Consider the following 16,454-nt stretch of genomic DNA (forward strand, 5'->3'; position numbering starts at 1 on the left):
CTGAGAACAGAAATAGCAGTTAAATCAGAAATCCTTTTGGTGATTTGTTGATAAACTCATCACATAATTGGGTCCATTTTCAGTTTTTTTATTCTCCTGTTTGACTGCGCATTCACGCTAACAACATTGCTTCATGGTATGTCAAACAGTGAATCTGTTTTTTCTGAAAATGTACTACATTCATACTGCGATTTCCTAAGAATATAGACTACTCCTCGGAAATAATTGCACCTCACCATTCAAGTCAATATTCCGATTTACAGTGGTAAACCGTCATAGTTCATAAAGAAAAAAGGAGCACAAGTGGAGTGAATCTTTCTTCCACAAAGATCTCACAAATGTACATCAAATGCTGGTAGAGTCTGGGAGAGCCTCTTGGCTTGTGCGTAAAAGACGAAGGGCGGTGCAGGGAGAACTCCATCTTTGCTGTAGATGGGGCAGGTCTTGAAGACGCATGGCCAGTCCATCCAGGCGAACCGAATGGCCGCCACTTTGGAAGTTCCTGAGCAATAAAACGCCGACACCTCGATGGTTGACGCCCCCATCGTCAGCATCGGAGCCGGCCGCCAGATGGTCTCGGACTCGCATGGAGACCCCTCGCAACAGATCTGTCAGGGCACCAGAGAGTTACTTTTAACAAACATGGAGCGTTTCTAGTGGCTCCCGCAGAGCGAACAGCTAACATGACTAGCAAAGACTAGACTAGCCAAGTTTGCTGAAGAAAAACTGGGTCATGAAACTCCCCACAAAAATTCCAAGCTGAAGTTTACATTTTTGAAAAAGTTTTCATTCCTAGCTAACCTCTTCTCTACCTCCTCCTCCAGTGTGTCCCTCTGAATCTGGACAACACACAAGAGTATTATGAAAAGCTTGTCACCTCCGGCAATAAACTTCGGTGACCCATTCGGGACAAAAGCACCTGACTTAAACGGAGGCCATCACAAGACCTCGTGTCGAACAACATCTTCACTGATGTCAACGCTAAAACTGAACTTGATCCGGTGACGATCAGCTTGTTGAAGTCACGCTGAACGATAGATCTACGACTTTCTCTGGAGGCAGATCCAGTCGTTCAAACCTGCCATTTAAGATTGGGCCCTAAACAGTTGTCTGACTAGTCAAGTTAAACTGCGATCCCGCACCAACTGTGGCCACAGCATGACACCACGTGTCAGGGTCAGCTGAGGCTCGCCGCTCTCAGACCTGCGTCGAAACCGTTCTCTACACAATAAAAAGAGGAAACATTAGCATTAGAGTTGACTCACCTCAAAGATGTTGACCGACTGCCAGGCCCTCACTTCCTGGTCATAGATGATGTAGAAGGACATGGCGTCGCTGAGTATATTTTGGGGGAAAGGTCCAAGGAAGGATATGTTTTCGTCGTACGCCAGCGCCCTCGCTCCCAGACTCAGTCTGTAGGCCACGTCCTGCTTGTCGCGGGGATGGATCCTGGACGATGAAATGAGCAACAATAGTCATCAAAGCAAGTCACTGTCCAAACACAAACGTTGTTAAGCAAACCACTGTGGTGGTTGTGACCTTGAGCACTTCCTCTCCAGGATTTAAACAAAAGAGAAAAAGGAAGTAAACTCACAGCTCAAGCCTATGTGGAAATGAGCGGACACAAGCGCCTGCTGTGTGACAAGACATTGTGTACAGAAAACAAGAGGTCATGGGTCTTACGGGCCGTAGGGTGAGTTATAATCCGGCAAATCCAGAGTCACGGCCATGAAGGTGTTGGGCATGCGCTTATTTGGTACGATGCCAATGTCGGCAGTTTGGTGCCACCGGATTTCAGGGAAGCCGTCGTCTCTGGAGCCCTTTTTATACACGCACAGCTGTGGGACGGAGTAATGTGTCAGATCAACAAGGTACCAGTGGATCACACCACGGTAGATAAGGATTAGCATAGGCGTAGTGATGGGTCAGTGAGGCTTCATGAAACAGTGTTCTTATTTTTGGAGCTGTTGAAAGTGAAGCTTCATCGAAATGGTTGTTGAAATCCATAGATTTCTGAGCAGAGAGCGCCATCTAGTGGGCTCTGAAAGAGGACACTGTTTCATGAAGCCTCACTGACTCATCACTACATGTACGTCAAGCGTGACCCAGGAAAAAGATTTTTCTAGGTCAAGTTGTTAGATGGGCATGGCCCACTGCAAACAATGGATTTGTCTGGTGCTTGAACAAAGAACTGGGACAAACACGAACAAGCAAATAACTGCACCTGAGCAAATCCAAAGGGAAAGTTTTTTGACGTCTGGCCACCAGATCCTTCATGGAACACCATCCTCCAGTCGTCAATCATGGCGGGAAAAGAGCAGTTGTACGCATCGCGATGATACGCTGCATTTCTTTCACCTGAAACAGTTGAATATTTTACCGTCTTCTTCCCCCAAATCAGAGCGTCCACATTTCACTGGTACCTTGGTACCACAGGGCTCCTTTGATGGTCATGTTGACCAGTGGGTGGATCATTGCGTTCCACAGGACGCTGTTGTCATGTTGGTCACTAGACATGAGAGTGTAGCGCTGATAAACCCGGCGATCCGTTTTAAAGGTCCATTTTTTTTTTTTACCCCTCGAACAAGTTCTGAAGTCCACAGCGTTGAAGAGCTCGGTGAGATGACCACGCCTCCACAGGAGTCCCTCCCCAGCAGGACGTCACCAGACCGATGGGGTACTTCAGCTGGTCGTACATGTAGCGCCCGAACAGCGCACAGACTGCCGAGAAATTGGCCAGCGCCTCTGAAAGCACAGGGTCAGAAGAGATCAACCTCAAACAAACACACGGTCTCCAGGACACAACTGTGCAACGGCTCCTCCATAAGAAGCAAAATGTGTGGGACAGAATCCAGTCGAGCCTTGATGTTAACACTTGAGTTAATAGTATAACTACCTGGTGAGGGTACTGACCAGGGGATGTCCACACCGGTCAGATCCGTCAGCTCAGTGTTGCTCGTCTTTAAAGACACCTGGAAGGGCCTGACCTGGTGGTACCTGCTGGAAATCGCGATCTCTTCCGATGAATTAAAGATCTAGGAAGAGATTAAACTGATGGTTGGGACGTCTGCTTCCGCCAGTGAGGTACAGAGGAGGGTTGGTGACAAACCTGAGACATCGTGAAACACATATTACTTTGCCCTCCGCACAGCCACACGTCCCCGAACAACACATCGGTCAAAACAGCCGAGCTGTTGTGACTGCGAACCGTCAGGTTGTAGGGACCACCAGGTGGCATCGGCTGAAGAGTGACCCTCCAGATGCCTGTAGTTTGAGAGACATGGCATGACTTTTCTGATGCTTCAATGATGAAGCTTCATGAAACAGCGTCCTTCTTTTTGGAGCTCAGTTGGTGGCTCTTTTGGTTTAAAAATGAGGTGATGTTTCATTGAAATGATTGTCCAAATATTTTAGAGCAGAGAGCGCCACCTAGTGCGCTCTGAAAATGAGGACACTGTTTCATGAAGCCTCATGAGCCCATCAGGAGGAGACACACAAAACAGTAAATAAAGTCAGAAGCCTCTGCAGATTGTCCTGTATTAATAAAACAGGAGAAAAGAAAGATACAGTCCTGCACAATAGTTATTGTTACGTATGAAGCTTTGTGCAACACTCGCTTCTACCTCACGTCTTTTGCGGTAGAGTGATAACTAGCCAAGTTCCTTCTCAGCCTTGGGGACAGGGGCGTAGTTTCACCGGTCTCATTCAAGACGCCAGGACAGGTTATCGAGCACAAACAACTCTGAAGAACACGTTTCACCACATGCTCAAATCAGTTCCAGCTGCCAACAGTGGCGAGCTTCAGCAGCAGGGCCACCTTTGTTTTGGTCTGGATGCCGTGAAGGCAAACGGCATGGCGCGTGCAGTCCATGAATCACCCCTGAACTCTCACACAGTAAAACTTTGTATGGAACACTGCTGCTTCAGTGTCAGCATCGCGTCGCAGACGTGACCAGAGTTGGGTCCTGGGAACCACAGTGTTTAGTTCCTGCTGTACAAACAGCCACAACGCATCTTAAGATTAAGCATTGCATTTCCATATTTTGACATTTATTATCAATATTCCCTGTCACTTACATTTGTTTGACAGTCTACATTCACCAATTGTGCAGGACTCAACTCTGGTATATTTCATAACTTTAAGGGGATGTTTTCAAATCATTCTATTCCTGTCATATAATTGATTTATTGAAATATTTTAATTTTTCTAGATATGAATTCAAGCCCACATCGCTCAGCTCTATGATTCAGTATATGGATGGTGCAACAACACATTTTCATTTATGGGAATTAAGTTTTAAAAGACAGAAAGTCCATCAACTACTGAAATGAGACGCAGCCACCAAATTTCTTTTATCATGTTAAGAGAAAAATATACATTAAAAAAACAAAAAGAAAAAGCTATTTTCTCTTGTAAGAGTGCGAAGTTTACTGCACAACTTTTAAATAAAATAAGCGCCACAGTAAAGCATGCCGGCTACTGTTGTGATTCCACCGCAGAGACTTTAACGATACCCAGTGTACAACCGCAGCAACAGAGTCAGACCCGGGAGGCCGGTGACATACCGGCAGCAACAGTGACAGCGGACTCCTGCTGTGCGACCGGCCCCGACAGGGACACGGTGAGGTTCGCAGCCTCAGGACCGAAGCCCCAAACCACCGCTCTCTCCGGCGCTCTCTGCAGAACCATGTGATCCCCATAGTAGGAGGCGAACGTCAGCTGCGCGACTGGAAACAGAAGAACATTACAAACTTCCGCTCAAGTCACGCGACACTGTCGTAAACATATAGATATCGAAAGACGTCTACAGCTGAACTGGACTCAAATCCAACTATGTACCGCGATGAAAAGGACGATTCGATTATTATGAGGCTTTAAAAAAGTTCCACGCTACGTTAAATGCTCACAATAGGAAACGCAGAAGAATAAAAGAATGACACCAAGAGGGTTCGGGACTCACCGCAGCTCGGTAGAAACACCAGCGCAAAGGCGCAGCGTCTCAGATCCATGATCGCGACACCAGCTCGCAGTGGAACTGACCGAACGGTCTACATCGATCGCAGCTTTTCAGGTGCGCGGCCCCGCTCCGTGGCGGAAGACATGTTGCCTGACGTCAGAGACAGCTGCCCTTCACAATAAGGGCAGGGGAAATTCGACCTAGCTACCGACGGCACAGACGCTCAACTCTTATCACTCAAATGAGTAAAAGAAAGCAACAGAATTTAGTAAGTAAAGATCAGCCATTAATTCTGACAACACGCGCTATAAAATAAAATGAAAAATACTGAAAGTAAATAAATACAATTTACCACACAAATAAATGAATAAGCCATAATTTCAATAAAGGAATAAAGTAAAAAAAAATAGGAGAACCATAAGGAATAATAGAAGAAACCAAAAATAAAATACTATTCATAGCCAATAGCAAGGAAATAAACCACTGCAGAGAACAAGAACCAAGAACAGATCAATTTCCATACAGATAACTGTTACAACAAAAACAAGAAAAATGATATTTATAACAACATGACTGAAGCGTGCGTCATTGAACGGCAGTTTTACTTTTTTTACTTTACCTTAAGTGTAGTGCCATTGACAAGCTCTTATTGAGAAGTTCATCAGACTTGAACCACAGTTCGATGAGACTCGCTTGTGTGAATAAGTGTAGTTTAAGAACAGGTCTAGTTTCTATTGAGCTACTTTCCGTCTTTCAGAATCTTCAACTTTCTCTTGTCACACCTCTGGAAATACAGTTGCTCACACTGCTACGGACTGGCCCTCACCACAAGGTCTCCTGTGAGATACTAAGGTAGCGATAAGGAGAGATTTTGGAGCCTACATGTAACGCTTTCCTCAGAAAATGTAACGTCACTCGTATAAGGAAAGTTCAATAACTTGGACGCTTCATCATCAAACATAATGCTGGACCCCAGTTTAACAAATAAGGTAATAACAATAGTAATAAAAGACCAATAAATAGTTCATTTTAAAACGGTGTATGCTGACTTTCATGCTAACAAATGATCTTTTCATCAAAATAATGCCTGTTTAAGCCCCTTACTTTAGTAGCTGGCCAATAAATATAACGATTGAACAAGAGGCGATCAGGGTCCAGATGATGTAGAAGATGCAGAGCTGCAGGGTTTCATTTAAACGCCATCTGTAACACAGGAATAAAATAAACTAAAAATACAAACATCACTGGGAACATGAGTATTTAAACACGCTAATTGGAGTCTGTCAGCAGTGACAAAAACTAGCACGAAGGCATCTTCATTATGCATGACTTTTCTGCCTCACATTTCTCCACAGATGTTCCTTCATCCCAGATGGTTGTCACTCGACTGCATGTTACCAATCTCACATTTGAGTCCATTTGTCTCAGGGGCTGCATCACACTGGCCTACATCTGGTGTCAAACCCTGGGAAAGACGGAGACAGCGGCGAGGCGCGACAAAAAAATACACATTCAATAGCACACTACACAAACTCTGCACCTTTATAAATTGATTATCTCGTTTAAACACTGAGTTTATTGTGTATGTCCAAGACAGTGTGGCTGAAACTGAAGGCAGGTGAGGGATGACATTCAGGTGAGGTCATCAAACCGTTTTACTATTAACGTTATCATATCAAGAAAGTGTGAACAACAGTGTGTGTAACTCACTCGAGGAGCAATGGACTGACTTAACAGTGAGATAACATTGTATTGATAGGCATTCGAGGAAGAGTTTTGTTTCTCTGGAAATCTCAATGTGAATAGAGAAATAGAAAGCTAAACAGGGTTTTCATTAAAAAAAAAAAAAATCATTATCAGTTGACTTCATGCACATTCGTGGATATTTAAATGTATTTATTTACATGTTTCAACTCTAGCTTCATGCACTCTGCAAAGAAAACACAACCTGTGGGGAAGATTGTTCATATGAGGACCTGGAACATTTACAGCATGAAGTTTTTCTTTTTAAATTCAGACGTACATTCACCAGGCAGCTGTCACCATCTGACCTATTCTCATGGCCTCGATACTGGCACCTGGATTCCTGTGCCAATATGAACTCACAATAGACTTGCCTGAAGGCTAAAGCTCTCCATTGTGTACTGTGAGTTTTGTTGATCTGGGTGTGAATCCCTGTGGTGGATTCATGTAAGTCACTCTCACCTAACAAGCTAAAGCAAAAGTTGTACGTTAAATATGAACAAACTATTTCGATTAAATACATCAGTACAAAGTGGAAGCTGATTATGAAAGCTCGAGACAAATCTTAAGCATTTATAGTCGCTCCTCAATAATAGACTTTAATTACTGGAACCATGTGTAATTACATAGTTGACGTGTGTTTAGTTTTAAGCCAACGATTAAACACCGCCAGAAAAAAAAAAAAAAAAAAATATATATATATATACATATATGTATATATATATATATACATATATATATTTTTTTTATATATAAATATATATATTTTTATATATTTATATATATATATAAATTATATATATATATATATATATATATATATATATATATATATATATATATATATTTTTTTTTTTTTTTTTTTTTTTTTTGGGTGGGATCCTCACTGACATTGGCAATGAAGCCGATTTTGCTTCAGATTCTGATACCACCGGGTTTCTAGCCAATGCCAGACCCTGCAAGTCTAACACCACTTACCATAACCTCAATACCATTTCCCTCTGATGCACCTGACTTTTGGACTCATCAAGGCTTTATCTTTATGTTCGCTGCAGAGAAACAGAAACTTATCAAGGAACTTTCTCTCTCTCCAGCAGTGATGGACCGTAGTGCACCTAAAGTTCTGTATTCGTTCCTTTCATTTCTGTTCCACCCTGAAGCTCTTTGCATTTTTTTCCCATTTATTGCGTGAATTTTCGTTATCTTCTTCAACTATTAACCGACAAACAGCAAATGCGGATGTATGCTCATCCTCATCCTGGTGCCCATAAAACATAAATTACATCCACACTGCATTTAGGTCCCATTTACTTTTATAGCTGTGCCAGTACTCATCCACACAAGTCGGCGAATCCTCGCCATCCCCAAGTGGCCAATTCAAGATGGCTTCCCTGAGTGTAAATACAGCGAGAAGAAGTTCTGTCACAGTGAGATGCAGCGAAAGAGGCGTTTCCGCCGCATGCGATGGCGGCTTCTAGTAACCAATGCTGTGTCTATTCAGATCCACCGACAAAAAAGCAACATACTGTGCACAAAAGTGGAGGCCACTTGCAGCCGGCCTCCTTTTTATTTGCTGGGATCCAATAAATCCCGAGCACATGTGGCCGTGGTATCACGCATATGAGGCCAGATTTATCGCTGCTGCCTCTGCTGCATACCCGTCTCTAAACACGACAGTCAACATCCGTCATGTGATAAATCTCTCAAATTAGAGCCTCCTTTTAAATCACTGGCTGACTATTAGGTGCATGAGTGGAGTCGGAGCCTCTGAGCCTCAGCTGACGGCGCATTAGCAATTTTCCACTGGCTGCCTTCAAGGATGCTTGAAAAGTTTTAGCGCGTGAAAAACTACTTTTATTTATTTTCTTAAACGACTACCAGAAGGGCAGTTTTCAAACGTGTTCATGAAGGTGCAACATAATAAGCTTTGACCAGGCTCAAAGTCTTTTGTGAAATCAGGTAGCACAGCAACAACTGAGGAGTTACGGCCATAAAATGAGTTTTATATCACACTCTACTGTGCTGGAGATGCTCAGGTTTATTGGGCGTGACTCCAAAAGACAAGATGTGAAAGTGTGTTCTTGTAAATGGGGGCGTGACTGGAACGGGTGTGACCAGGACGGTTGAGCTGGAGGAGGAGAGGCGGGACAGAAGAAGAACTCGCCGGATCATTTCCTGTGGTGGAGGCACTGAAACATGAGCCTGTTGTGACTGGTCTCTTTGTAGACAAGGGAAACAGAACCAACTGGTTGCTGTAGAATATTCATCTCTGTGTTCTCCATGTCAAAATATTGACATGATTGAGACTTGAAACTCAGCAGTGCTGAACGTTCACTAAACAACTTCATCACTGGTTCATGGCCAGAGGAATAAAACCTATAATAAAACCTATAGCTCAACCAAACAGTCACACTGAGGTGTTCCAGCAGGTGTCCACATCTATTAATCGCAACAACAACCTGCAGCCACTGTGGCTCTTTTGTGGATCACTTTGAGACCCCTGCTGTAGAGAGTTGTACGTCATATGATATCACATCTATTTCCACTATATAAATATGTGAACTGAAAACTCTACTCGTCCCAATCTTTGCCTAACTTCCACCTTTTCATTCCCACCCTTTTCTTTCTCAGTTACAGAGACAGAACGCTGACATTTGTTTTATTTATACTCAGTGACGTTACCCCTCATCAGAAGCGGAGTGTACAAATGTCTTGTTACTGTACTGGTTTTGGGTTTCATTACTTCACTATATATACAGTGGGGCAAAAAAGTATTTAGCCAGCCACCAATTGTGCAAGCTCTCCCACTTAAAAAGATGAGAGAGGCCTGTCATTTTCATCATAGGTACAGTTCAACTATGAGAGACAAAATGAGAAAAAAAAAATCCAGAGAATCACATTGTATAAGTATTTGGTCACCTACAAACAAGCAAGATTTCTGGCTCTCACAGACCTGTAGCTTCTTCTTTAAGAAGCTCCTCTGCCCTCCACCCGCTATCTGTATTGATGGCACTTGTTTGAACTGGTTATCAGTATAAAAGACACCTGTCCACAACCTCAAACAGTCACACTCCAAACTCCAATATGGGCAAGACCAACGAGCTGTCATTAGAAACACAATTGTAGACCTTCACCAGGCTGGGAAGACTGAATCTGCAATAGGTAAGCAGCTTGGTGTGAAGAAATTACCTTCAAGACCACCGATAATCTCCCTCGAACTGGGGCTCCACGCAAGATCTAACCCCGTGGGTTCCAAATGATAACACGAGCGGTGAGCAAAAATCCCAGAACCACACGGGGGGACCTCGTGAAAGACCTGCAGTGAGCTGGGACCATAGTAACAAAGGCTACCATCAGTAACACACTACGCCGCCAGGGACTCAAATCCTGCCAGACATGTCCCCCCGCTGAAGCCAGTACATGTCCAAGCCCGTCTGAAGTTTGCTAGAGAACATTTGGATGATCCAGAAGACGAATGGGAACCACAATGGAACTTTTTAGTATGAACTCAACTCGTCGTGTTTGGAAGACAAAAGCAACCAGCGGTCCCACTTTCATGAGCCCGGAAAACTCTCCATACTCCATCAAGTGCCAGCGCTTTAAATTCCTGTTTAATATATATATACATATATATATATATATATATATAAAAAACACCCATGGTCAAGTTAAGTACTTGCACGGGTGAGACAGAGAGACAAACAAAGCCGGCTGACAGCACGCCCTGTTGTCCAATATACATCCTAACACCTCAAATTTACCTTGGTGAAATGCCTCCCTGACAACCACATGCCGAAAAGTCCATCTGTCACTTCAATTGACACATTTTAAAAGGACTCCTTTTGAAACAAATCATAGATCCAAATGATAATTTGGAACTAGACCAAAACAAGGTTGACCAACAATAAAAACAGTGCTTCATTGCAGCCATGCATACACCCATGGTCATGCTAATAATCTATATGCGTGACAGTTGTGACAGAGAGACAAAGAAAGTGGAACTAGTCCACTGCGTCTTCACGTCCTCCTGCTCTTGACAGCACGCCCTGTTGTCCAATATACCTCCTAACATCTCAAATGTACCTTGGTGACAGGCCTCTCTGAACACCACGTACCGAAAAGTCTATCTGTTACTTCAGTGCAAAAATGGTTTTTGACATTTACTGTAACAGTGAATCGTCATGTAACTTGAGGGAGACTGTGGAAAAGCAATCATTTTGTGTCCCACATGGTGTTTTGTAGCGTGCAGCATCCGGATGCTTTGTTTGTTAACTTTGCCAGCCTGATGTGTTGCTAGGCAACCGGTCCATCTTTCCTGAGGCGCCATCTCTTTTGAATACAAGCAGGACAAGAGAACAACAACACACAGGGATGATCCACATACATCCAGATACCTACATTTCATACATTTTAATCCAGTTATGGCCTCAATAAATGTTTGGACCAAGTCCATTTACTGTTTTCACCTCGATTGAGAAGTAAAAAAATACATATAATTCCGGTGATCTGCACACAATCGATGCAGAATTTAGAATAACTTTGTGTATGTCACTCAAAATTCCCGGGTGACTCAAGCAAGAAAAAAAAAAACACCCGTGAGTTTTGATCGTTTCCACTCACCATCCGCTGCTGGCCGCTCAGGGATTTCTTTGTAAACTGCTGCTGGGAATCAGCAGGGGGCGCTCGCACTGCAGTAAACTCTCGCACTGACCGAGCAGCTCAGGAACCTGGCTCGACTGAGGGACATGATGTTTCCATGCTGGAGGTGAGCAGACAGCGACCGAGAGATTAGACTCGACACTTTCTTCTCATTGCGTTTGCCATGAATCACTTCCGTGCTGTTGCACAGCTGATGCGCACAAACCTTCCTCGCTGGCGCGCGTGTGTGTGAGCGGCCGCCTCCGTCAGCGTGACACCTATTTAGCATCGATGGAAACAGCACGCCTGCACTTCATGTTGTCAATGTGAAAGACCCTTGGTGCACGCGTGCGGACCCGAGTGGTGGCCGCGGCGCCTGCGGGACAAAATGTCATGCTGTTTTACATATTGATTCTGTGCGCTTCTCATCTATGAATCTTGGACTCTCCACTCTTTGAATGTTGTGTTTGCAATTTTCTTATGACTTATTACCTAGTTACTTCCCTGACTGTTTTAAAATTATTACTATTGCTATTATAATATTTTTTTTGTTTTTAAATGTGCCGTGTTTTATATTAATATATTATTATAAACTATCCCATTATTTCTGACTTCATGATAGATTTCTTGAAATTAAGTATTCTAAAGTACCAGTGTAGAACAGTCGGAAGTATCGGGAATCGATCCTTCAATATTTGTGGAGGTTTCATGGTCATCTGATAAAGGAATGGTGACTTTTATCAGGTTGCACATGAAGCAGTTCATAAATAAAAACTTGAGCGATACAGTAGTTATACAGATGAAGATTTGTATTCATTTTTATTTATTATTATTATTATTATTATTATTATTATTATTATTATCACAGTAATACAGATGAAGATTTTTATTCATTTTATGAAATTATTATTATTATTATTATTATCATTATGTTTTGTTCATTATTGCACATTGTTCCAAAGCACTTTCCTAGTTGGTGGGATCCTCTCCAGATTCTGATTCTGAATCTGAAAAGGCTGAAAAGGTCTGTATTCATGCTACTTATATATATATATCAATATCGATACAAAACTGTATGACAATGGGTTGGGAAACTGAGATGGTTGATTCGGTGATATTACTGTAACATGTTGAAGGTTCATATCTCGATATCAGTATGATATTGATATAGCTTTCAGCCCTATTTCAGGCCTCAGTTCATTAAAGGTATGGATGGCTCCTGGTGTTGCTGTGCAGCTGCCGCTGTCAAGTGGACAACAAAACCACTGGATTTGCTGCTCACACTGGAGACGTGAAAGAGCGTGTATTTGAAGTGTATAAAATGGTGCATGACGGTACATTTGCCGCTGGGAGTGTGCAGTTATCTGTAAGTAGAAAAATAAAGTCATTTCACTCTCACCATCATGAGCAAACCACAGAGCAATTTTAGTTTAATTTTAGCACGTTTCATGTAGGTGCAAACTGAGTGTTTATGTAATTGTGAACGCATGGCTGTTGTGATTATCGTAGGAAGGAGACATTGTATGAAAGAAAATGCTGAAAAGAAATGATGAGGGTTTAGATTTAGACTATAGATGTGAATTATGCCAACAAGAGTGGCTCTCACAGTTGCTCCGTCTACACAAACGTTTGCTGTGCTAAATATGTCTGGCTGTAGTCAGAGCTTGGACTACAACTCACTGATGTTGCCAAGTGGCGTGGAAGGGGGACACGCTGGAAAGCCTGATGACACACTGTTTAGTTCTGTGAAAGTGACCCAAACACATCTGCTATTGAAAACATATTACCATGTCCAATGATATCCAGTAGTGGATCATTTTTGTCTTTAGAATTTGCAGAATATTCTGGAGCCTTGTTTTCACTGCTTATTCAGAGCGAATGAACTCAATTCATCGGATAAGACAGAGGCAGGAAAAGTCAGTCAGTTTCTTTTTCAGAGATTAAGTTTAAAGTGATGCCGAACATTATGTAATCGCACATCAACTGCTGGGTTCCCCACAAAGCCAGCCAGATATTTACGATAATCCCACAGGAAATCATGAAAAAATAGCAAACAAACGTCATATCACATGTCATTGTATTCCCTCGCATTAAAAGGATGATTCAAGATGCTTGTGGAGAATGAATCCATTGTCTCGTCCATCTTTTATCACTCTGTACAACATAGCATGAAGAGGGCGGCTCCTGCAGGTGCTGATCAGAGCTACCGCATCTACCGAGGTCTATTGACCTGCTCAGTGAGCGAGCGCCGTGCTACAGTAAAAATATGATGATGCTTTCATTCCCAGCATGCTATTGTTCTCCGCCTCATAACGGAGAGCCGCGGAAATAATTACCTTCGACTCAAATCCATGACAAATTAAAGGCAATACATCCCTGCGGCGGGAAAAGGTCACGCGCGGAATGAAATGAACTGTAAACTTCCAATTTTACCTGGGACCTGAACTGTTGAGTAGTGGGGTCACATATAGTTTACTCCTGCCTCTGCTGCAATTTCCCCTCACCTTAAACCTCCAGGGATCCCTAGTGCAATTTCCCTTCCCTTCATACGAAGTAACAGGATCGTCACGTGTTTGAATTCCTTTGTGTGTCTCTGCTGGTGAAGCCACATCAGCCCATCTCTACTTACCAGCGTGATGGGCAGATGAGGCTTCATGAAACAGTGTCCTCATTTTCAGAGCTCAAAAATATAAAAAATCTGTGGATTTGAACAACCATTTTATTGAAACTTCACCTCATTGTTAAACCTACAGAGCCACCCGCTGAGCTCTAAAAATACGGACACTGTTTCATGAAGCCTCACTGGCCCATCACTACTGATAAACTAATAATAGTGTAATTATAAGGTGTAAAAAAGAAGGTATGCTCCAGGGAGTAACTTTTTTATACTCTTAAAAGAATACTTTTACCAAAATAAAAAAATGTAAACAAAACAGAAACAAACAAAAAACGTATTTAGAAGACTTAATTGAAATACTTTGCAGTAGTGATGGGCTGATGAGGCTTCATGAAACATTGCCCTCATTTTCAGAGCCCACTAGATGGCGCTGTCTACTCTAAAAGCTTTAGATTTGACCAATCCTTTCATCGAAACCTCTCCTCATACTTTAACAGCGCCACCCCCTGAGGTCTAAATATAAGGACATTGTTTCACAAAACCTCATCGGCCCATCACTACTTTGCACTACTAAGGCGTTCATCTGAATGTCATGGGCTTGTACCCTCATCTGATAATCCTTGTCCTGTGGCAACCGATGCATCACCATCTTAAATTAAGGCTTGGAGAAAAAAATTAAATTAGATCAGATATTCACAGATAGTGATGGGTCAGTGAGGCTTCATGAAACACTGTCCTTATTTTCAGAGCTCAGTAGGTGGCGCTGTTGGTTTAAAAATGAGTTGAGGTTTCATGAAAATAGTTGATCGAATCCATAGCTCTTTGAGCTGGGCGTGCCATGTAGTGGGCTCAGACAAGGATGACACTGTTTCATGAAGCCTCATGAGTTTTGGGGGTCTCTTAATTGACCATTACACAAGTGTCGTCTTCTTGTGTCTTGATCTTTCTGTGCGGCCCCTGCATCTCTCCTAGTCAATAGGGATTGGATGATCCGATTTTATTACAGAGAGCGCCATCTAGTGGGCTCTGAAAATGAGGACCCTGTTTCATGAAGCCTCATCAGCCCATCATTACACACAGCACTTCACTTTTTTGTAGTGTCACAGCAATTCATTCCTCCAAAGGTCTACGCAAAATACCCTATAAAAATGACGGGGAAATGTATTTCTTTAAATATATAATTTGAAATGTATGCAAACTAATAAATCTCAAGCACATATATAGCCCCATGTTTTGCTCCATACTTTTTATCATTACAATGCCACGTAATTCCCCTCTGAAGCTCCAGCTGGTTGGATCATTTTTCCACCCGGTATGCATTGCTTCCTTCATCTTATACTTGGTCACTTCCCTGGCGAAGGCCCTGCTGGTTCCACCTGACTCAGATGAAGCTGTATAAACACCTCAAAGATCAGTTGAACGCTGATCTTCTGATGTGAACGGACAGACGCTGGACGTACTTGTATACCACATCAAAGTGGTCACTCATTGCTAGCATGATATATCACGGCCTCTCTGGACCACCTGTTGGTTCACTAGGTGCCAAAGCCTGGCTACCGATGAAGAATCCCCCTCCCAACCTTTGATCACTGGAGAACTATAAGTCACATGGCCATCAGAAGAGACCTCCCACAGTACAGCCGCCTCACCACAGGGGGTTATGAGCTGGGAGGCAAGTATTTCCTCTTGAATAAAACCTTCAGCGGTTTGATGTTTCGGTGGCCCAGATTTGGCGATTGCATCTGATGAAGTCTCTTTGATATTGAGGCTAATATTTTGGAAATCCCTGAAGAGCGTCTGATCAAACGCCTGTATACAAAGCGCTGCTGCACATCAGAAATAAATGGTTAGTTCAGTGTTGGAGGACACGAGCGCTGTGCAATAATGATGCAACCCTTTTCTCACACGCACGACACCAAAATGAGTTTGGCCACTAAAAACTGCAGCGGATAATCGTCGCGGGGTGAGAGCAGAGTTTAACCAAAGACGCTCAATTCTATCTGCGACACATGAGTCGGAACAAAGGCGTCGTCCCCTTGCTGGTGATGGAGTGACCGTTTAATGCCATTATTGGCTCTTCCTGCGGCAGCATTGATGTTTTATCATGTTAGTAGCATCCCACTGACGGCTTCTCCGCCAGAGTAGATAACCACAAACAAAGTGATGAAAGCGTTCCACAGCTGCACTGCTCTATTGATCCTCTTTATTGACATTGGTGCGACTTGAAGAAACATCAACAAACATCACCTGAGGATGAAGAAGATAATAATATATATATATATATATATATATATATATATATAGTTCAAATCACATCAGACATTCACAGCTAGTGATGGGCTGATGAGGCTTCATGAAACAGTGTCCTTATTTTTAGAGCTCAGTAGGTGGTGCTGTTGGTTTAGAAATGAGGTGAAGTTCCAATGAAATGATTGTTCAAATCCATAGATTTTTGAGCAGAGGGCGCCACCTTGTGGGCTCTGAAAATGAGGACCTGT

General features: G+C 42.9%; 1 protein-coding gene across 2 annotated transcripts; it reads right to left on the minus strand.

Moving 5' to 3' along the window:
* Window positions 1-56: 56 nt before the first annotated feature.
* On the minus strand, window positions 57-11,652 carry siae (sialic acid acetylesterase). Of its 2 annotated transcripts, XM_053872684.1 has the most exons (12): window positions 11,566-11,652; window positions 11,322-11,460; window positions 4,962-6,161; window positions 4,567-4,728; window positions 3,110-3,264; window positions 2,897-3,035; window positions 2,577-2,745; window positions 2,424-2,509; window positions 2,225-2,358; window positions 1,684-1,838; window positions 1,266-1,449; window positions 57-608 (listed from the first exon to the last, which is right to left on the minus strand). In XM_053872684.1, the coding sequence occupies exons 3-12, from the start codon at window positions 5,008-5,010 to the stop codon at window positions 333-335; spliced, it is 1,509 nt and encodes a 502-aa protein (XP_053728659.1). In that variant the 5' UTR covers window positions 5,011-6,161; window positions 11,322-11,460; window positions 11,566-11,652; the 3' UTR covers window positions 57-332. The 2 variants fall into 2 exon arrangements, with proteins under 2 accessions (XP_053728659.1, XP_053728660.1); XM_053872685.1 differs by lacking the exons at window positions 11,322-11,460; window positions 11,566-11,652 and having other exon boundaries at window positions 4,962-6,271.
* Window positions 11,653-16,454: the final 4,802 nt, after the last annotated feature.

The sequence above is a fragment of the Synchiropus splendidus genome, chromosome 8 (assembly GCF_027744825.2).
Source record: "Synchiropus splendidus isolate RoL2022-P1 chromosome 8, RoL_Sspl_1.0, whole genome shotgun sequence".
NCBI classification, from domain to species: Eukaryota; Metazoa; Chordata; class Actinopteri; order Syngnathiformes; family Callionymidae; genus Synchiropus; species Synchiropus splendidus.

What these genes read in the sequence shown, in the direction of transcription:
- siae (XM_053872684.1), bottom strand. Translation starts at nt 5,010, where the DNA reads ATGGATCTGAGACGCTGCGCCTTTGCGCTGGTGTTTCTACCGAGCTGC. An exon ending in GGTGTTTCTACCGAGCTGCG is followed by an intron (nt 4,729 to 4,961) that starts GTGAGTCCCGAA and finishes TTCTGTTTCCAG; the next exon opens with TCGCGCAGCTGACGTTCGCC. An exon ending in AGTCGGTCAACATCTTTGAG is followed by an intron (nt 609 to 1,265) that starts GTGAGTCAACTC and finishes GTGCCCTGACAG; the next exon opens with ATCTGTTGCGAGGGGTCTCC.